This window comes from Peromyscus californicus, unplaced genomic scaffold, assembly GCF_007827085.1.
Source record: "Peromyscus californicus insignis strain IS unplaced genomic scaffold, ASM782708v3 Scaffold_3__1_contigs__length_106647218, whole genome shotgun sequence".
Taxonomy (NCBI): domain Eukaryota; kingdom Metazoa; phylum Chordata; class Mammalia; order Rodentia; family Cricetidae; genus Peromyscus; species Peromyscus californicus.
Genome location: NW_026294551.1, coordinates 6,884,269 through 6,906,326, shown reverse-complemented (window position 1 = coordinate 6,906,326; position 22,058 = coordinate 6,884,269). Strand labels below are relative to the sequence as shown.

Genomic DNA, 22,058 nt, shown 5'->3' with positions numbered 1-22,058 from the left:
TTTGTTCTGTTTTTGAGATGGATATTGCCACACCTCACAGCTGGCTGTGTCAAGTAGCGTGTGCTACACCTGGCCCCTGAGCTCATGGCTAGAGAATGGTCTCTTAGAGCACCACAGGGCTGGCACATGCAGCATCTTCCTGCCCAAATGGAAAGTTTGGCAATGTTTGTTGCTGAGGTCTTACCCTACTCAGCCAATGACCCGGAACACACTCCACCTAACTTCCTCGGTTATCTTCCTTCAGCAAGACTTCAAAAACCTGTCTGGAGTTCGCATACTGTCTTCCCGTCAGGATGAACTGTGTTCTGTATTGAAGGATTCCAAGCTGGGTGAAAATGGTTTTATTTCACATGCAGCAAAACAAGGGCAGAAGGTGGCACATCATCCAGTACAGTTGTTGACCACGAAGAGTGACCTCTGTGTTAGTGAGCAACACTCATAATTTAAATATTTGAAGGTTTATAAAAGTATGTCTCCACATAGTAATCCCATAGATATTCCAGGGCTGGAGTAAACCAGTCTCTGGAAAGCTCCTGGATTTATTCCATTACTGGGGAAAATGATTCTTTTGACCTGTTGTAAGGAAACTGTAAAACCTGCTAGCTAAGGACAGTGGTGGGGAGGTAGGTCAGATGACCTCTAGACACAGAGTAAAGATGCTCCCAGGTGTAGGGGACCAGGGGTACAGTTGTGTCACCCTCCTTCTCCCAAGGAACAGACAGCTGAGCCCCCTGTTGTCTCGAAGCTTGAAGTCTCTGGCCTGGAGCAGCTGGGTCATGCTAGCTGAGGTGAGGCCGAGCACTGTGGAAGCAATAGGGTCTGGTAATTCAGTTCAAGCATGGCCCCTCATCTCATCACTTCCAGACCCAACATGTCGCTGACAGCACCCTCTGGAGCTGGGGAAAAGGGGGTGTTTTGGTGCAGCACAAAAGGACAAAGTCTAGTGCAATGTGTGTGACCCTGAGACTTCCTGGGTCCAACCACATGTGCCACACTACATTCCATGTGGCGGGGAGAGGGAGTCACCAAAGCAGGAGGATGCAGAGTGGCAGGAGGTGTCTTCCCTTAAAGGCTTAAGGGAAACACAGCAGTTTATTTCATGCCAAGCAAGAGGTAGTGAGTAGGATGGCCTATTCCCACTGCAGGAGATATGCTTTTCCCAGAAAGCCACAGTACCTGCTTCTGAAGGGAAACATTGGGCACTCTTCCATTTCCCTTCCTATCCCTAGTTGAGGCTATTAAGCCGTGTTCCCTGTCCTGCTGAGATGTCCATAGGACACAACCTGCCACTGTCAGGAAAAGCACGTCACTCACTCAATAGCCACTTCAGGATGCTGCTGCCTGCAGAAAACGGAGTGAAGACTCTATAGTATATTCCAGATTCTCACTCTGGACCACTGCTGCCCACTTTGGTTCAGGCAGCAGGAGTGCCTGCTAGCCAAGCAGCATGGAACACCAGTGGGAGGTATAGTCTCCCATGCCATGCCTCTTCAGGATGTAAAGATGCAGTTCTTGAAGGGGTTGGAAAGGCGCTCTTCGGAGCCCTCTCCCTGGTATCAAGGGATACCAGTAAAAAAAGTGAAAACCCACTCCAGGCCCAGAGTCCACCATCCCAGGGCAGCCAGTGAAGCCACCAGCCTCCCTACCCACACAGTACGGCCACTTCAAGTCACACAGGCAGATAAAACTGGTCCTTTTAGGGGCCCAAGAAGAGATGATCACAGCAGTGGCTTGCCACCTGATAAATGTCCAGGGCCTTGGTCTACACCAAACTAGAAACACTGTCAGGGTGTACAGTGGCTGGACTAGACAGAGCCTGTCTCAGGTTGCCTGCCTTCCAAGGAGAGGTGACAGCACTTGCTGGGGTCATAGGTTCCCCCACTGCTCCACAGGAGGAAACTGGTCCACTTCACCCAGTTCTGTGCTCAGCTGCTCCCCTAGAGCAAAGCTCAGCTTATACCGAAGACGCACCTTCTCCTGTAATAGAGGACTGCAGGTGAGAATCAGTCCAGGAGTTCCCTCTGTGGGTCACTCTCTTGACTCTGCTGGTGGGATGGACCTTGTGCACCCATGTCTACCCATGCTCAGTCCCTTAACCTGGGACAGGAAGGGGTTACTGCTACAGATCATGCCAGGACTTCAGACAAGAGGCGCAGAGGTGGCACTCCTGTGTCCTAATCGGGGCAGCAGGACCAGGTGGGTATTGTGGATTCTCCCATGCTTACCTTCATTGGATTGGCCAGTAGCATGACCTGGGTAATGGCTGCAGGTGGCTGGATGGGACTAAATGGAGAAAGTTCTGTCCCAGAGGGTGGCTGCAACTTCACTTTCATTGACTGAAGATAAAAAAGAAGCTCCTTTGAAGGGAATGGTCCAGGTGTCTGAGAGAGACCCACTGCGACCTGCTGGCCACTGAATGGCGGCCAACATAGTAGGTTCAAGATAAGGGAGGTGGATACCTTGGGCACTGCGGCCTGCAGCACAATGCTCTTGACTGGCAAGGGAGCTGTATTCAGCATGGACACTACCACCACCAGCACATCGGGCCGTCCTGGGGGACACTCCTTAGCAAAGTGGAAAAGGATGCGGAAGCCGTTTTTATCATAGGCTGTCACCGGAAGGGCACTGCCTGCAAGGAGGTGTTACATTAGTGAGCATAGAGTATGACAGGAGAGAATGCCCAAGGCACTCCAGAGCCCCAGTGGTACTTCAGTGAAGCCAAGTGGGACGGAGAAAAGCAAGTGTGGCTGAACAGTGCTCCCCTGTGAGTACTGGAGAGGCCCAAGGTTATACAACTGCTGTAGGAAGTTGAGTAGAGCTGGCTGTGGTGGTGCACACCTTTAATCCCAACATTAGGGAGGCAAAGGCAGGTAGATCTCTGTGAGTTCAAGGCCAGCCTGATCTACAGAATGAGTCCCAGGACAACCAGGGCTTCACAGAGAAAGCCTGCCTCGAAAAACAAAACAAACAAAAAGCTGAGATAGGCTGGAGAGATGGCTTAGTGGTTAAGAGCACTTGCTATTCTTGAAGAGGATCTAGCTTCCCAGCACCCACACTGGGCAGCTCACAACTGCCTGTAACTCCAGTTTCAGGAGTTCTGACACACTCTCTGACCCCTGTGGGAACTTGTACACATGTCTAGCACATGCATGGACTGAGGCACACAAACATACATAATAAAAATACAATCTTTAAAAAATTTTTAAGACAGCCAGGAGGTGGTGGCACACGCCTTTAATCCCAGCACTCAGGAGGCAGAGGCAGGCAGATCTGAGTGAATTCAAGGCCAGCCAGGTCTACAAAGTGGGTTCCAGGACAGCCAGGACCGTTACAAAGAGAAAGCCTGTCTAGAAAAACCAAAAAACAAACAAACAAAAAATGCCGGGCAGTGACACACCTTTAATCCCAGCACTTGGGAGGCAGAGCCAGGCGGATCTCTGTGAGTTCGAGGCCAGCCTGGGCTACCAAGTGAGTTCCAGGAAAGGCGCAAAGCTACACAGAGAAACCCTGTCTCGAAAAACAAAACAAAACAAAACATATATATATTATATAATATATATATATTATATATATATATATTATATAATATATATAAATAAAAAATAAAAAAATTTTAAGACAGCAGGCAAGTAGGCCCTTAACCAGAAGTGAGCCCTGCAGAGTCAGAACCCACTGACCACACACCTGTAAACACTGGCCGTGAGGCCTGCTGCCTGTCTCCAACACTTACTAGGCTTGATTGATTCCAAGGGCACATGGACATTGGCCAGGGAGAGCTCTGGGCCCCTCAGAGGACTGCCTTGGGACTGGAAGGCTGGTGATTGGAGGAGAGGGCTTCCAGGCCCCGTTGAGAAGGGCAGGAGAGGCCTGGCTGGGGTAGAGGTGGGAAGCAGTGGGGAGGTAGAGGTGGCCCCAGGGGAGAAACAAGAAACAGATTTCACCAAGCCTGAGGTCCTGGGGGGAAGGAAGGAGGACAGAGGACAAGTCAGAGGGCAGGCTAGAACTGCTGGGCAACCCCTTAACCAAGGCCAATCCCTAGCTACCCAGGGCCACCAGCTTCCAGCCCAATTAACAGGATCAAAAGGGATCCCCATACCCCGTCCTCTGGAGCCTCCCTTTGACTGCACATGACACTCCACCCTCAGCCACCCTCTCTTCTCCCATCCATTACACTTTGGCCTCTTCCAGAAGCTGATCAAGGGCATCTAGGCGGTGCGAGCTGCTGTCACCCAGTGCTGAGCTGTGGCACTCTGGGGCTGTGGGATCAGCCTTTGGAACCGAGGCTGGGGCAGGTCCAGAAGAGAACATGAAGGAACCAGTGCTGGGGGCTGGTGCACTGGCTGGGACCACAGGAGCTGGGAAGGGAGCAGGCAGTGGAGCTTGGGACGTACTTGAGGTAGACACTGGGGGAGGGAGCAGAGATCCATCTGAGGGGCAGCAGGCCGCAGACACTGGCCTGGGGTTGAAGAAGTCCAGGTCTGATGATGGTTCATTCTGTACAACAGAAACAGCAGGTGAGTAAAGGCTTAGGAGGAGCTGCAGCAACACCACAGTTCATAACCCACCAGGTCGGTCCTTCTGAGGCATCCCATCATGACCCACAGAACTAAATGTCGGGGAACGACCCTTGGAGGCAGCGTGTCCCAGCTACACTGGACAGAGCTCTAGAGAATACAGACGCTCTGGCTCTAGCAAAGTGCAGCCAGGCACAGACTAAGGAACCGGTGAGTTCTGGTCCTTGTGTACTTTAGTGAGGTAGCCAATGCTGTGCCGCTACCTGAAACAGGTGCCACTGACTATTTCCAGCTGACTCTCTGGAAGCAGTGGGGGCTGGGTCAGTAAGGCCTAAGAACACAAAAGAAAACTCAATGAGATGAGACCCTGGGCTGAGGCAGCAACCTCCCCAACTCCCTGAAGAATGGTCATTTGATAAGACAAGTGACATTACTTGATGAATGGGTACAGAGAAAGTATTCCCTTACAGCTAGACTTGGAAGAAAATCCACTTCCACCCTTTACACGAGACTGAAGGGCCTCCCAGGAAGAGAGGAGCTGAGTTGCACCAGAGCCATGTTCACCCTGGCATCCACAGTGGCCTCCGGAACTTGACTGACAAAGCGTACTAGAGACCCCTTCCTCTAATGCCACCCTTGCACGTACCCAAGCAGAGCAGCTCCTCATCTAGCAAGGAGAGGGCATTGCTCGTGCTCTCAGGCCCTGGGGGAGCCTCGGCCTGGCTGGATGACCGGCTTCGTGGAGGCCCAGAGGTCTGGGGGGGTGGAGGGAGGATAGGGATGCCTGAAGTGGCTGGGGCAGGCGCTGGGGCCAACACTGGGGATGAGCTGCAGGGGGTGTCCAACTCAGCAAGGTCGATGAGGGTGCCTTGGTTACTGCAGTGGTCATTTCCTGGATGGGTCAACACAAGAGGAACAAAAACATTCAGAGTCAATGTAGTGCCTGTGTAGTAGAAGGCAGGACCCTGGCCGGACACAGGCGCTAAGGCTTTTAGCTTCTGTCCCAAATCAGTAGCATTTCTCTAGGGAAATTGAAAACCAGGCTTGAGAAGGCAAGCAGAACAATCTCCATGCATACCTCTAGCCTCTGGGAAGCGAAAGACCACTTGAAATGGTTGGGAATTCCCTCAGGCCCTAAGACTTGCCACTTGTGGCTCAGTGGTCAGGACTTGGGGCTGGTCTGGAGGGTCCCAGAATGGGGAATCATAGGATGTACCTTCAGAGTCAGGCATGGTTGAGGTGGTCACCTCACCATTGATGATCTGCCCTTCAATAATGGTTTTGTAAGAGCTGATGACCCTGGAGAGGTTGTCACTGGCCTGCAGGATGTCCCCTAGAGCAAAAGAGACTCCTCACTGTGAGGGCTGTGACGACTCTCACACAGATCCTTGCCAAGTACTCTTTATGCTCACCCAAACTGTTGTCATTGTCTTCTGTCTCACTGGCTAATTTAAATAACGTCCGTCTCTTGTTCTCACAACGATCAAACAGCTCCTGAGAGAGACCCGGACATAAAAATCAACTACAGAAGCTCTCAGCAGTTATCTGATTCAATGTGGGATGCCCCTCAGCCACAGACAGTTCCTGGCAGAACTGGGACCAGAGCATGCATCTTTGTGCTGTCAGGATTCACTCAACAAAGTTGCCCAAGTCTTTGTATCAACTCAAAGTCACTCAGATGGTAGACGAGATGTGCGCCTCAGAAAACACAGCTAAGCTACAACGTCACCATCAGGGTCTCAGGGAAGTCTCCCACCCACGTGTGCCCAAGGCTTAAAGGCAGAGAGTAGGAGTGAGCACCTAGACACTGACTCTGGAGTCTCGGGCAAGCACTTGCACCAGGAGTGTTAGCTCTGTGAAAGAAAAGCACTGTCCTTCATTCCCCTGCTGGAGCACTTGCACCTGGAGTGTTAGTTGTATAAAACAGGGACACTGCCCTCTGCTGCCATGAACAAGCCCCAAAAGCAAGCATGTCCTCACCAGACCAGGATCCCACTTGGGGCAGAGCAATGTGGGCATCAAGCTCTCAGCTCACAGCAGCTTACCTTCATGAGCTCTTTGTCAGCCTCCGACGAGTACTCTTGGCTGTAGTGAAGGAGCATCTCATGGAGCAGCTTGACATTGTTGTTAACTTCCTCCAACGTGTGCAGGCGCTTGGTCACCTTCTGGATTCGAGCCTCATCCTGCCTCAGCCAAGAGGGTGCAGGAAAAAACAAGTTCACCTAGCTTGCCTTTCCACCACCAGGCAGGGCTCATTCGTTACCCAACAGTACAAGGGCAGAGGCCAAGTCTCAGAGCTCTGCTTAGCCTGTTTCCTAAGACTATAGGCCTCCCTCAGACTGACTTACCCCGAGCCGTTCTTTTACAGTGACACCTCCCCCTCCACCACTCCTCTACTGCTTTCTCCCATAGAAAATACAAGGCTCCTCCTAAACTCACTCCAGGTCAGGGCTGGTGCAGAGTGAACAAGACAGGCCTAAGATCTCTGGGGAAGGATTTCTGCTCTGTGGTGACATGCTTCTGTGCCCCACGCCCAGAGGACCAGGACCCACTCACTTCCTTCACCATGGACTTGATGAGTTTGTTAGCTTCCTGCAGATCATCTGGGTTCTTGCTTTTCAGCAGCTTGGCTAAAAGCTGGAAGAGAAGGTGTCTAAAGTGAAGGAAGGGGAGCGTGTGCCCAGCCCCACTGGGCAGACCAGAAGAAACTATAGCTCCCTGCAATACCAAGCAAGACCCCATTTCACGTTTGGTAGGATGGCTCAAGCCTACAATGCCACCACTCAGGAGATTGAGGCAGAAAGATATCAAGTTCAAGGTTGGTTTAGGCTATAGTGGAATACTGTCTCAAAAAATCAAAAGTGGTCGGGTGGTGGTGGCATATGCCTTTAATCCCAGCACTTGGGAGGCAGAGGCAGGCAGATCTCTGTGAGTTCGAGGTTAGCCTGGTCTATAGAGTGAGTTCAGGACAGCCTTGGCTGTTACACAGAGAAACCCTGTCTTGAAAAACAATAAATAAATAACTAAAAATAAAAAATAAAAAGCCACCCTGACACATTCACCCTGCTACTGCCACGAGTCATCTAAAGACTCTAGGTCCAAGATGTACTTTACCTTGGACTTCTCCTCATCATCAAAAACAGGGTTTCTGGGACGTGGTGGGGGAGAGGGGATGAGCGTTCTGTCCATGGGGATGGGGGGGTCCGACTGCACTATGCCTGAGGAGACACAAATGACAGAGTACGTACTTAGGCAATGGTCACCTTGTCCTTCACACATTGAGGGCCAAATCCCTATGAGGAGGAGCAAGAAAAAGAGCAGGCTGCTCTCATCTCAGCCCTCACACAACTCTCTACAGGAGAGACAGGGCAGAACCCTGGGAACCCCAGCATTCCTCTGTCTTCTTTGCTGTGACCAGCACTCAGGGAGGGCCACCCTGAGGTTAATGGAGAGGTAAACACACACCTTGTCTCTTCAACATATGGTAGGCATCTCTGATCTTGGCTTCCTCCGGCAAGGCCAGCGTCCAGCTAAAGAGCAGCTCGATGACCTTGGTCTTCACCTTCTCAGACACCCTGTCTCCCAAGTACTAGAGGCAAAAGGAAGTGAGGAGAATTGCTTTCCTGACAGAGTGTTCCCCATTCCAGTTCACAAGTCTACTTGAACAAACCCAGCACTCTATAGAGTGTGACACAGTAGGGATGGAAGCGACAGAGTCTGTAGCCAGAAGAGGGCCAAGACCCTCTCCCTGGGCTTCCATGCAGAAGCTGCCTGAGACACTGAAATAGGCGGGCAATGTAGTAAAGATTTATTTATTTATTTATTTTATGTATTTTTTTTAAGGTAAACTGAACACACTTGTGAGGATTTTTTTTAAAAAGATTTATTTATTTATTATGTATACAGCATGTATCCTGAAGACCAGAAGAGGGCACCAGATCTCAGAGATGGTTGTGAGCCACCATGTGGTTGTCGGGAATTGAACTCAGGACCTCTAGAAGAACAGTCAATACTCTTTTTTTTTTTGGTTTTTTTTTTTTGGTTTTTCGAGACAGGGTTTCTCTGTGTAGCTTTGCGCCTTTCCTGGAACTCGCTCTGTAGACCAGGCTGGCCTTGAACTCACAAAGATCCACCTGGCTCTGTCTCCTGAGTGCTGGGATTAAAGGCATGCGCCACCACACCCCAGCAACAGTCAATACTCTTAACCTCTGAGCCATCTTTCCAGTCCAGTAAAGATTTATTTTTATTTTTATGTATGTTGAGTGTTCCCCCATGAGTATGTTGGTGCCTGTAAAGGTCAGAAGTTGGTGTCAGATGCCAATGACGCTATAATTACAGGCATTCATGAGCCATCCAATGTGGGTGCTGAGATTTGAATATGAGTCCTCTGGGACAGTAGCAAGTGCTCTTAATCACTGAGCCACGTCTCCAGCCTGATAACCACATTTTCTTTCTTTCTTTTTTTGGTTTTTTGAGCCAGGGTTTTTCTGTGTAACAGCCCTAGCTGTCCTGGACTCACTCTGTAGTCCAGGTTGACCTTGAACTCACAGAGGTCCACCTGCCTCTGCCTCCCAAGTACTGGGATTAAAAGTGTGCCTGGCACCACCATCCAGCCTTTTTTTTTTTTTTAAAGATTTATTTATGTATTTTATGTGCTCTATTTGCATGTATGCCTGCACACCAGAAAAGAACATCAGATCTGAGTATAGATGGTTGTGAACCACCATGTGGTTGCTGGGAATTGAACTCAGGACCTCTGGAAGAGCAGTTAGTGCTCTTAACCTCTGAGCCATTTCTCCAGAGCCCTACAACTACATCTGCTTGAAGGACTGTCTGAGAATGCCACCAACGTGAGATATGGTTCCCTCTGTCTAGAGCTACCCAACAGACCCCGGCCACTGGAGCAAATAAGCAAAACTTTGTACCCAATGTAGGCTAGGAGTACAGAGTACTAGCTTTCTTTTCTTCCTTTCTTTTTTTTTTATTTACTTATTATGTATATACTGTTCTGCCTGCGTGTATGCCTACAGGCCAGAAGAGGGCACCAGATCTCATTACAGATGGTTGTGAGCCACCATGTGGTTGCTGGGAATTGAACTCAGGACCTCTGGAAAAGCAGCCAGTTCTCTTAACCTCTGAGCCATCTCTCCAGACCCAGAGTATTAGCTTTCTACACTTTTCCTGGACACATACAGCCATGTTTATGCTGGGAGTCCATCAGGAGGCTACTCAGACCTCAGATTGATCAGTCATTGGTATTTCTAGGAACCCTAGAAATTTCTAGGTTTGCAAGTACAGGACACAGAGCATCATCTCTGTGAAGATGTTAAATGACCAGAAAAGCCAGTAAAAAAGGAAGGGACATAAAAGCAGCTCCCAGAACACAGGACACTGCTATCAACTGACCTTTGGAGAGACGACTTTGATTAATTCATTCAAAAACCGGAACTTCCCCACTTCGTTATGAAATCTCCTCCCACAGTTCTTCATACATGCCTCTAGCACCTGCAGCCACACAGAGAGAGGCAGTCTGTGACAGGAGGTATGGCACCTGAGACATACAGTATTTTTTAATATATATTTTATTTTATTTAAATAACATTTTCCCCCAATCTGGAGCTGTCCTATGCACTTCAGGATATTCCCACCTAGACCCCTTCTCCCCTTCCACTCCTCCTCCATCTCCATTCAGAAAGGGGCAGGTCTCCCATGGCCTTGAACAAAGCATGGCACATGAAGTTGAGGCAGGATCCTTAATACTGTATGAGGCAAGGGGAGGAGCTCAGTACTGCCCCATGCAGCATTAAGGAACCTGACCTAGGTGAAGGGATTCACTATGAGAAATGGTGCACTCTCCCCTGGGAATGGAGGCTAAGTCACAGAACCACTCAACACAAATCCTCCCTTCTAATGGCATGCTCTGCAGAGAATGCTACACAAGGGCTAGAGCAGGAAATGTTGAGACCCAGACACCAAGACAGTTTGCTGCCAGACCTGCAAGGGCCTTCCACAAAGATACTGACTTGGAACCTTAGGAGGAAAACCAAGTTCTAAGGAGAAAGGTCCTCTGACTCAGGGTCCAGGGTCCTTTCTGAAAACCAACCTTTTATGGAGGTAGATATTTAAATCTATCATCTTTCATTTAGATGATGGGGCATTTCCCTTGCCTCCATTTTTTGCACGTTCCTATTCTGCTTGGGGCCCCATCATTCAGGCAGCTTGTACATGTCAGTGTTCAGGTCTGAACATATGTGTGTATAAGCCAGGTTAACCTCAGGCACCCTTCCTTAAATGAAGTCCACCTTGTTTTGAGACAGGAACTCTCACTGGCCTAGGACTACCAATTAGTCTAGGCTGGCTGGCCAATGTCCACCTGTCTTTGTTACCAAGAATTACATCTGGTGTTCGCTGTAGGTCCCAGGGACTGAACTCAGGTCCTCATGCTTGCAAGCACTCTACCAACTGAGCCATCCCCCTTAGTCCCTTGGTTTTGTCTCTGCTTTTCTGTTTTGAGGCAGGTTAGTCTGGAACTCAATGAGATCTGCCAGCCTCTGTCTACTAAGTGCTGGAATTAAGTGTCTGATAACAAATGCTGGGATTAAAAGCATATGATAGGTGGGGTGGTGGTGGCACAAGCCTTTGATCCCAGCACTGGGGAGGCAGAGGCAGGTGAATCTCTGTGAGTTCGAGGCCAGCCTGGTCTACAAAGTGAGTTCCAGGACAGGCTCTAAAAGCTACACAGAGAGACCCTGTCTCGATAAATCAAAAAGCATGTGATAACATGTCCAGTAGTTTCTTTTTAAAATAAACACACATACATAGGGAAGGATTTTGTTTTATGTATACAGGTATTTGTCTGCCTGTATGTCTGTGCACCACATGTGTACAGTGCTAGAGGAGGCCAGAAGAGAGCATGGGATGCCCTAAAACTCGAGTTACAGATGGTTATAAGTTTCCATGTGGGTGCTGGGAATTAAACCCAGGTCCTCTGACGATCAGCCAGTAGTCCTAACCACTGAGCCAGCTTCCCCAGCTCCCAGTGGTTTGTTTCTTTAAAGCAAGGTTTCTCCACTGCAGCCTGGCTGACATTTCAGACTAGCCCCTCTTTGCTCTGGAGCTGTCCCATGCATTTCAGGATAGTTAGCTGCACCCCTGGTTACCCCACTCTAGAAGCCAGCAGCACTATTGCACTACCCTCTACAATAAAAGTACCCCACACTATCAAATGTCCTCAGGAGACCAAAACTGCCTCCTTGCAAACCAGGCATGGTGACACATGCCTGTAGTATTAACACTTTAGAGATGGAGACAGAAGGATTGAGACATCTTAAAATCAATCAATCAACCAAACCAGGAGGTTGACTGCCCTTGAAAATCACTGTTGTAAAGGTCTTGGCTCCACAGGGAAAGAGCACTGCACCTGGGCCTCTACACACCGTTGTTCTTCTGTCTCCAGGAACCAAATGAAGTCAAGGTCAGAAAGGACCCAGAGTCTCTAAATCTGGCTGTTGTCTGGGGAGCAGGGAAGCACCTGAATGTTCCCCTCACTGCCTGACCAAATACTGACCTCTGCCCTTGTGGCCCTGACTATCAGCATGACATCTTCACTAGTACAGACAGCATCTTCAGGTATGCCACCAACTGGATCTCCCAGGCTTTTCTTTGACTGGCTGACTTTTTTTTTTTTTAAAGATTTATTTATTTATTATGTGTACAGTGTTCTGTCTGCATGTATCCCTGCAGGCCAGAAGAGGGCGCCAGATCTCATTACAGATGGCTGTGAGCCACCATGTGGTTGCTGGGAATTGAACTCAGGACCTCTGGAAGAGCAGCCAGTGCTCTTAACCTCTGAGCCATCTCTCCAGCCCGGCTGGCTGACTTTTTTGTTCTTTTTTGAGACAGGGTTTCTCTATGCAGTGCTGGGTGTCCTGAACTTGTTTTGTAGACCAGGCTGGTCTTGATCTCACAGAGATCTGCCTGACTCTGTCCATGAGCCATTGACTCTTAAGTGTCAAGACTACTTAAGTCCTCTCTGAGCCCTGTACTGGACTGAAGGTCCCGCCTCTGGGATCTCTCAGTTACCTGTGCAGCCTCCGTGCTAGGTCTAGAGGCATGAGTACTTGCAGACCAGCTGATTGACATGTTCTAGATATGCTCAACCTGTATCACTGGACTTTGGGCATGCCTGATTACCACCGATGGCCTAATGCGTGTGTGAGGAAAGACCTGAGCAAGTGAATATCCACTGCTTTCATCTCTGGCAGCAAAGACCTACCGTGAGGGCCTGCACTGCCTCCCATTCCTGTGGAGACTGGATCTTGTGAGCCAGGAGTCGGACAGCGATCTGGGGCCTGGTAGACAAGCACACTAGAGTCAGTCTGCAGATGGAGGGCCATCGGGCCAGCCCTCCTTGGTCAGGTTTTAGCCTTCTCTCTCACTGGCACTCACCCTTCAAGCTCTTTGTTGATCTGATCACAGAAGCCAATGATATATTCCCAGTCTTCCTGGCGGTTAGAAGGATTGGTAGCTTTATCTTGGGGCACAAAACAGAGGAAAACTGTTAGAAGAGCAATTCACAACACAAGGTTGTCTTCACAATTTTTTTTTGGGTTTTTTTTTTTTTTTTTTTTTTTTGGGGTTTTTTTGAGACAGGGTTTCTCTGTGTAGCTTTGCGCCTTTTCCTGGATCTCGCTCTGTAGACCAGGCTGGCCTCGAACTCACAAAGATCCACCTGCCTCTGCCTTCCAGTGCTGGGATTAAAGGCGTGCGCCACCACCACCTGGCATGTCTTCACAATTTTTAAACACAGTAAGTTTGCTTCCAAATTTGTTTCATAAGGATGTTTCCACAGTTCAGCCAGACAACAAATATAAATCCTGCTTTCTGCCTAATATTTTTGGAAGTTGCAATAAAAAAAATAAGAAAGCAGCCAGGTGATGGTGGCACTCACCTATAATCCCAGCACTTAGAAGGCAGAGGCAGGCAGATCTCTGTGAGTTTGAGAACAGCCTGGTCTACAGAGCAAGATCCAAGACAGACACCAAAAATACACAGAGAAACCCTGTCTCGAAAAACCTACAGATCCTTCACAAACATTTTCTAGACGTAACCTTTCTTTTTTTTAATGGTATATTTTTTATTTAAATTTATTTTATGTGCACTGGTGTGAAGGTGTCAGATTCTCTGGAACTGGAGTTACAGATAGTTGTGAGCTGCCATGTGGGTGCTGGGAACTGAACTCAGGTCCTCTGGAAGAGCAGTAAGTGCTCTTAATGGCTGAGTCATCTCTCCAGCCCGACCTAACCTTTCTTTTTTTTTTTGGTTTTTTGAGACAGGGTTTCTCTGTGTAGCTTTGCGCCTTTCCTGGAACTCGCTTTGGAGACCAGGCTGGCCTCGAACTCACAGAGATCCGCCTGGCTCTGCCTCCCGAGTGCTGGGATTAAAGGCGTGCGCCACCACCACCCGGCTCCTAACCTTTCTTAATGCTTTAAAGATTTCTGAAGTTGCAGAGGACCCTCTACAAATGTATTTGGCTCTAATTAAACACCTACCAATCTTGTGCAGTCTTTCCCTGCATAAACAGATTCAGCACCCTGTTTAAATTGCCTTCAATGATCAAGTACAGACAAATCCTGTGAGCATTCTGAGGGCTACAGAAATTCTAGAATTCCAGCGCTAGATGTAAAGCCCAGAACACTTGCTTTGGCCTCCTTCCTGCTACTTTGGCATATGTGCTAAAAGAAGATGGCTCAGCTGCGGGTGGTGAAAGGCTCTGATGCAGATCTGAATTCTGCTCTCTGTGTTCAGAGCCTCAGGCCCAGAGAAAAGAGAAAGCCTGAGCCGCACATTTTCTCCAAGAGCCTTGGTCTTCTGCAGTGACAGACCGTCCAACATTACACAAGCTAACCTCCTAAGTTTCTAGATTTTGGTTCTAAATGTGGCTGCTTTCGTCTTCTTTACACTTATTTACTTGGGGGGGTGGAGGCATGGGTGGGGCTCAAGTACTGTGAATGTGGAAGTCGGTGGACAATTATAGGAACTGGTTCTCTCTTTCTGTCATGTGAGTTTTTTTTTTGTCCCCTAAGACAGGGTTTCTCTGTGTAGCTTTGTAGGCTGTCCTGGAACGCGCTCAGTAGACAGGTTGGCCTCAAACTCACAGAGATCCACCTGCCTCTGTCTCCTGAGTGCTGGGATCAAAGGTGTGCGCCACCAACGCCAGATGTGAGTTTTCCTTTATCATGTGAGAATCAAAACTCAGACGTGGTGGCAAGCACCTTTACTGACTGAGCCAGCTCACCACCATCACCACCCTCTTTTTTTTTTTGGTTTTTAGAGACAGGGTTTCTCTGTGTAGCTTTGCACCATTCCTGGATCTCGCTCTGTAGACCAGGCTGGCCTCAAACTCACCAAGATCCACCTGCCTCTGCCTCCTGAGTGCTGGGACTAAAGGCGTGCACCACCGCCGCCCGGCCCATCACCACCCTCTTTTAAGATTCTTTTTTTTTTTTTTTTGGTTTTTCGAGACAGGGTTTCTCTGTGTAGCTTTGCGCCTCTCCTGGAACTCACTTGGTAGCCCAGGCTGGCCTCGAACTCACAGAGATCCGCCTGGCTCTGCCTCCCAAGTGCTGGGATTAAAGGCGTGCGCCACCACCGCCCGGCTCTTTTAAGATTCTTATACTTCAGCCCAGGCAGGTCTTGAACTCACAATGATCCTCCTACCTTGGCATCTCAAGTACTAAAATTGTAGGCATGCATCACCACACCAAGCTGTGTTTTCTTAACTTTAAAAATCACCACTTGGGGCTGGAGAGATGGCTCAGAGGTTAAGAATACTGCTTGCTCTTCCAAAGGTCCTGAGTTCAGTTCCCAGCAACCACATGGTGGCTCACAACCATCTGTAATGAGATCTGGTGCCCTCTTCTGGTTTGCAGGGATATGTGCAGACAGAACACTGTATACATAATAAATAAATAAATCTTTAAAAAAAAAAAAAAAATCACCACTGGGTCTAGGCCTGAGAGCACGGCGTGAGAAGTTGAAGCAAGAGGCCTGAAAGTTCAAGGCTAGCCTGGGCTACAAAATAAGTTTAAGGTTAACCTGGACAACTTAACAGGACCTTGTCTCACAATTTTTTTTGAGACAAGGTTTCTCTGTGTAGCTCTGGCTGTCCTGGAACTTGCTTTGCAGACCAGGCTAGCCTCAAACAAACAGAGATCTGCCTGCCTCTGCCTCCCTGGGATCAAAGCTGTGTGCCACCATTGCCTGGCTTGTTTCACAATTTTTTAAAAAAGGGGAAAAAAATGCCTAGGGGTACATGCCTTTAATCCCAGCACTCAAGAGGCAGAGGCAGGTGGATCTCTGTGAGTTGGAGGCCAGCCTGATCTACAGAGCAAGATCCAGGACAGTCAGGGCTACACAGAGAAACCCTGTCTCAAAAAAACAAAAACCAAAAAAAACCAAAAAAAGCAAATAGAAAAACAGAAAAAGGCTGGGGATATAGCTCAGTTGTAGAGGACTTTCCAAGCATGTACAAGGCTCTTGGTTTAATGACCAATACCAATAAACAAACATAAAGCACCAGGTAAGCTTGGCATCCAATGGATGTCTACAATCTCAACTCTCATAAAACAGAAGCAGGAAGGTCAGGCATTTCTGGCGGCTTGGGTTACAAAGAAATTCTGTATTCCCCACCCACAAATCACCAGTAAGGTGAAGGATTGAAACCTAAAAACCCACCCTTCCACCAAGAACAGGGCATCTGAGCAGAGGTCGTCTTAGACTGGGGCTGGTTCTGCCTGACAGGGCTTCTGGTCTGGCTTCAGCACGAAGACGCTAGTGACCAAAGTTTGAATTTAGAAAGTGAGGCCTCGACTGGCAGTGGTGGCGCACGCCTTTAATCCCAGCACTTGAGAGGCAGAGCCAGGTGATCTGAGTTCGAGGCCAACCTGGTCTACAGAGCAAGATTCAGGATAGGCACCAAAACTACACAGAGAAACCGTGTCTCAAAAAACCAAAAACAAAGAAAGAGAATGAGGCCTCATGGCATAGGCCTTGTAGGACCCTGGTTCGAGGAGGTGTGTCACTGGGGGCAGGCTTTGAGGTTTGAAAAGCCCACACCATTCCTTAGCTCTCTCTGCCTCATGGTTGTATCTCAAGACGTAAACTCTCAGCCACTGCTTCAGAGCCATGCCTGCCTGCTTGCCACCATGCTCCCACCATGATGGTCACAGACTCACCCTCTGAAAGTGCAAGCTTCAAGTTAAACATTGTCTTCTACAAGTTGCCTTGGTCATGGTGTCTTAGCCAGGGCGATAGAAAAGTCACTAAAATAGTCTGCAATCTCAACGTTGGACTTGGTAGGGTGAAGAAGAATTCCAAGTACACTTACCTCAAAGTAAGAAGTAACTAGAGTTGAGAACAACTAGGTGGTAGAGATCCTGCTGAGCATATGGGAGGCCCCAGCTTCAATTCCCAGTAACATACACAAGTTTGTAAGTTTATATTTAGAGGAAAAAACACATGGCTAGGGCTTTTTATTTATTTTGAGACAGGGTCTCATGTAGCCCAGGCTAGGCTCCAACTCACTATGTAGTCAAGGATGACCTTGACTCCTGATGCTCCTGCCTTTGCTTCCTAGTGCTGGGATTACAGATATATGCCAAGGTGGCTGTTCTCAATCTTGAAAGATAATTAGTAACACCTTCCAAATGGCAAGCACAAAGAGGGATTATTTTAATCAGCAGTGTCCATTTGATAAGAAATGTTGTCGAGCCTACACCAATCACCAGACAATACTAGTCATCACCAAGGTCTCCTGGCCCAGGTGTCTCAGGTGTCAGTGTGGCTTTGCTATGCTAATCGCTATCTTTTGGGATGCTTCAAGTTTTCACATGAAACCAAGAAGCTACAGGACTCAAAATAAGACACCGAGAGCCAGACCCATGCCTAATGCTTCTATGAGAGACACAAGACTTGCACAGTGGACAATGGGAAAACCACCTTCCAAACAGAGTAACGTAACGACTCCTACAAAGCAACAGGCAAAGAAAACTGCAAAGTCCGCAAAGAAAACTCTCTTCCCAAGCACTGCTGCCCCCCAGAACGCTCCACCTTCTTCTCACAGAGGACAGGGAACACAGTACCGTTTCCCAGTGTCTGCAGCTCAGAAGGCATAACCTGTCACCCACAGCAACTAGAAAAACTACTGCGGGTGGTACTAGATGACTCCAGCTCTCCAAGCGCTCCTCACTTCGCCTACCCCACATTCTCCTCATCTAGCAGAGCCAACAATGGAGTGTCGTGCCCCCCCACTCCCCAAACTAGGCCTTGAACCACCCCTATGGGTCCTCCTCTGCTGACAGTTTGTCTTTTGGGTCTCTGGTGAAAGGCTCATCCTCCGCTGCTTCCATCCCTCCAGATGTCCTACTCTCCTTAAGTACTACTTAGCTTAAGCACTGCTAACCTCGACTCCTACAGGACGTCAGAGGATAGGGATGAAAACAAGCAGCTTTGACTACTTGGAACTCCACATGGCTTGGCCTCTCCAAGGAAACCAAGCTGCACACAGCAATGACCCAAAAATAAGCAGACCCAAGAGCACAGCAAAGGAAGGGGTCAAGGTCAACCTGTACCGCTGCATCCTGAACCAAAGGAGAAAGGCCCAGTTGCCTTGTCTCTCAGGTACTCATGGAAAACAAACTGCTATAACCCTCGAAGTTGTCTGAGATGATTCAAGCTTTCACACATCTCAAAAGTAAGACACTGGAGGAGCTATGGGTAAAGTACAAAACACAGGCAGGCCCTTGAGGAAGCTGTGCTTCTATGTGAGCATGAGGAAGAAATTGGCACATAAACAAGTCTATAATTACGTTACTTTGATACACAAATAAGTCTGAGGACCTATCACTTCTCCTTACTGACTTCCCCTATTTCTATATACAGTACTGCTATTCAAAAGCACCCAGGTCTGAACCCTACTGCTGATCCCTTCTCATTCCTTCCCCATATCCTGGCAATCTTGCTTTTTTCCCCCTTTTTTAAATTTTTATTACATATTTATTTATTGTGTATGTGGGAAGGGGGTAGGAGGGGAGATGTGTGGTATGTCACAAGTGTGAGGTTAAATGACAACTGGTGGGAGTTGCTTCTCTCTTTCCACTATGTGGCTCCCTGGGATCAAACTCAGGTTTAAGCTTGGTGGCCAGTGCTCTTACCTGTGGAGCCATTTCCTGGCTCTTGGAGTCGCTTTCCTAATCCACGTCTTTGTACAATCTTTCTCCTCCCTACCCCAACTTCTTGCTCCTTCCAGAACCTCCCCTTCTTCTCTCACATTCTGTGTCGTACACAACGTCTGAGCTGGGGCACATGGTTACCACAGCACACATGGGGAGGCCAGAGGACAACTTTACAGAGTTGGCTCTCCTTCACATTTACATGGTCCCAATGGCTGCACCCAAGCGTAGCCAGGCTTGCACAGCAAGCCTCTTTATTCGCTGAACCATCTTGCCAATGCTGGTTTTTGGGGTTGTTTTGGAAACAAGGTTTCACTCGGTAACCCTTAATGGTACTGGTCTCAAACTTGGGGAGAGCCTCCTGCCTCAGCCTCCAAGTGCTGGAGAACAGATGAAAGCCAGCACACCTAGCTTGTTCTCATCATTCTAGGTGAAGCCTGCCATCAATCCTCCTAACAGGATAGCTCAATCAGGTCTAAGAGGAATGGGAGCCTGCTAGCTGTCAACACTCAACCCTCAGGCAGAAATTCCCAGTGTCCTTGGATTTGACCCTGACTTCCCAGCCTAACTTCCTCTCTACTCCTATATCTGTCTAACCGCCCAACGCCAACCCCTGCTGCTCTGTGCTTTATACGTCACCACTCAGCATTCTGGGGCTGCCTCCCGTTGTCTTTCTTTTGTTTTGTTTTCAGAGACAGGGTTTCTCTGTGTAACAGCCCTGGCTGTCCTGGATCTCACTCTGTAGACCAGGCTGGCCTCAAATTCACACAGATCTATCTCTGCCTTACAGGTGCTAGGACTAAAGGTGTGTTCCACTATGCCTGGCGAAAACAACCTTATCCTAACACTCCCCATGGCAGCGGCTTGCTAACCACCAGTGAATGCGCCACGCAGGGCCTGAGACAGGGTTGAAGTCATCACGAGATGGTTTGTGAGAAGACGACTCTGAGATGGGTTTGAAGCATTTAATTGAGCAAAGGGGAGCAGGGCTTTGGGGTTAATAAGAACACTGTGTGCTGGTGGGAAAAGCACCAGAAGGCCACTGAGAAAAGGCAGGGAATGACCAGAGATGGACTGGAAGGATGGGGGCAGGTTTGGAAGCAGGGGGAGGGTGACCAATGGTAACCGCTCTCCTGGAAGCAGTATGTAGAGTGGACCCAGGAGAGGCTGCTGTAGTAAGGCAGGCAAACCATGGGTGACAGGACCTTCACTAAGATGGCAGGGACTGGTTCACGGCATTGGTGCAAGTCACACCATTCAGTCATGAGAAATGTGGAAGGTGCCCTTCTGAAATCTCAGCTTCATAGCATGTTTGAGGCCAGCCCAGGCTTCCTGAAACCCTGTCTCATAAAAAGAAAACAAGTAAATCAACCCTGCTGAGCTCAGCTTAAGTCTCTTAAATTATTCCAATTTTTCTCATTACCATCTGCGCACTGAACCAATTCCACTCTGGTTACTCCCAGCTGCAAGGTTTTAGGAAAAGTCTGAGTGCCGTCAGAGTGTCCTGTTTGAACTGTGGCTACAGAACTGGTTTTGTTAGCTGGGTACTTGGTCAACATTTTATTTATTTTCATCTTTCAAGAATGTGATTGGGGCTGTAATCCCAGCACTCAGGAGGCAGAGGCAGGTGGATGTCTGTGAGTTCGAGGCCAGCCTGGTCTACGGAGCAAGTTCCTGAACAACCAGAGCTGTTATATAGAAAAACAAAAACAAGCAAAAAAAAAAAAAAAAAACAACAAACCAGAATGGGATTGGAAGCCAGGTACGGTGACATGACATACACTTTTAATTCCAGCACTGGGGAGACAAAGGCAGGCAGATCTCTGTGAGTTTGAGGCCAGCCTGGTCTACACAGAGGCTTCTAGGACAGCTGAATACTCTACAATGAACTCTAACCTCAGTGTTTTCAGTTTTGGACACGGGGTGTCACTGTTTGCCTTATTTAGTGTTTTACTCACTTGTCAGCCAGGCAGGCCCTTCCTCATCACCCAGAACAGCTGGAACTACAGGCTGGCTGTACACTGAGCTCCCTGGCTAAGTGATTTTAACCAGTGTCTGCAATCCAGCACTGCGCACTCCTTGGAGAACTGTTCCATATAGGGAGAACTGTTCAGTGGCCTGCCTGCAACATCAGACTTTGCAAATGTAATCGTCCTTTTCTTCCCTTTGGGGATGTGCGCCCCTTCAAGCCTAATTTCAATCTCCTGAAGGGTATTTCTTAAGGACAACCAGGCAACTGGGAGGCAAGTCTTCACACCCAAAAGGCTGGAGACTGTACTCAGTAAAATACCTTGGCACAAAGCTCTATGTAGGCATCCCAATTTCCGTCTCCATTTAAGAGGCTCCCCGGGGGCTAGCCCTTAGTTAACTTATTAACCCTTGTGATTAACCAGCCTTGTTAACCCTTACTAAACACATGATCTGCCTGCTAATGTTAAACCTCATTCCTTCATAGCAATGTAAATTAGTAATGACAGCAACACAATGATACAACAGCTTCACACTGCTCCAGAGGGGGTTATCTCGTTAAGTGTGAGTGTGTGGGAGAGAGAGGGGAGAGAGAGAGAGAGAGAGAGAGAGAGAGAGAGAGAGAGAGAGAGAGAGAGAGAGCGCGAGCGCGAGAGAGAGCGAGCGCGAGCGCGTCCCTTCAATGCATTTGTAGTACTCCATTCCCTGCAGTCACTCTTTGGAAAAGAATTCTCACTTCAAGCATCGTGCCTGAGGAAAACGGGCAGACAGAGTCCATGGTCACAATGCTGGAGCTCTCAGCTATGCACGGGTGGCACCACTCCCCACTCCCAGAGGGACCGGCCCAATCCGGAGCTTTTACATCCTTGGGGCTTTGGGGTACAAGGTCCCTCCACCTCCGCGACGCGCCTGTGCCTGTCAGCCCCAAGCACCCGGCTGTCGCTTTTCCCGGGCCTGCTAGACCTCGAGCTGCAGGTGTCGCGCGCGGGAGCCGGAGGACGCGCCGCAGGGAAGGGCCCCTGCTCGCCCAGGGGTGAGAACGCGGGATGCTCGCGGCGAGGCGAGGCCGGCTGCGGACTGCCACAAGCCGCCGCCGCCGCCGCAGAAGGGATGTCGGGGTGAGGGAGGAGGGCGGCCCGCGGTTGGAGGTCAGGCAAAGCGGCCCCGGATACTCACTCAGCCAGGACTCCAGGCTCTCCCCTTCCGCCTCCGCCATATTGCAGCCGCCCAGTCCGGTCCTGCGGACTCAAACCTCGCGAGATTCTGCGCGAGCCGGTCCGGGGCGGGGCCTGCATGGGGGCCTGAGAGAGTTGAGAGCTGCCGCCGACAGGCGCGCCGGACTGTG

At 49.2% G+C, this 22,058-nt stretch overlaps 1 protein-coding gene across 3 annotated transcripts; it reads right to left on the bottom strand.

The window, feature by feature from the left end:
* Positions 1-326: 326 nt before the first annotated feature.
* Positions 327-22,046, bottom strand: Gga3 (golgi associated, gamma adaptin ear containing, ARF binding protein 3). 3 transcript variants are annotated; one of them, XM_052758966.1, is made up of 18 exons: positions 21,890-22,046; positions 12,963-13,047; positions 12,790-12,865; positions 9,921-10,019; positions 7,980-8,103; positions 7,629-7,732; positions 7,071-7,151; positions 6,560-6,697; positions 5,927-6,008; positions 5,731-5,847; positions 5,161-5,406; positions 4,778-4,845; positions 4,392-4,494; positions 4,172-4,283; positions 3,731-3,954; positions 2,460-2,629; positions 2,226-2,336; positions 327-1,977 (listed from the first exon to the last, which is right to left on the bottom strand). In XM_052758966.1, the coding sequence occupies exons 1-18, from the start codon at positions 21,927-21,929 to the stop codon at positions 1,867-1,869; spliced, it is 2,091 nt and encodes a 696-aa protein (XP_052614926.1). In that variant the 5' UTR covers positions 21,930-22,046; the 3' UTR covers positions 327-1,866. The 3 variants fall into 3 exon arrangements, with proteins under 3 accessions (XP_052614926.1, XP_052614923.1, XP_052614924.1); XM_052758963.1 differs by having other exon boundaries at positions 4,172-4,494; XM_052758964.1 differs by having other exon boundaries at positions 327-801; positions 4,172-4,494.
* Positions 22,047-22,058: the final 12 nt, after the last annotated feature.

Coding starts and splice junctions, on each gene's coding strand:
- Gga3 (XM_052758963.1), bottom strand. CDS start 21,929: ATGGCGGAGGCGGAAGGGGAGAGCCTGGAGTCCTGGCTGA. Junction 5,848..5,926: donor AGACAATGACAACAGTTTGG/GTGAGCATAAAG, acceptor CTTTTGCTCTAG/GGGACATCCTGCAGGCCAGT. Junction 2,337..2,459: donor TGCAGGCCGCAGTGCCCAAG/GTATCCACCTCC, acceptor TTTTATCTTCAG/TCAATGAAAGTGAAGTTGCA.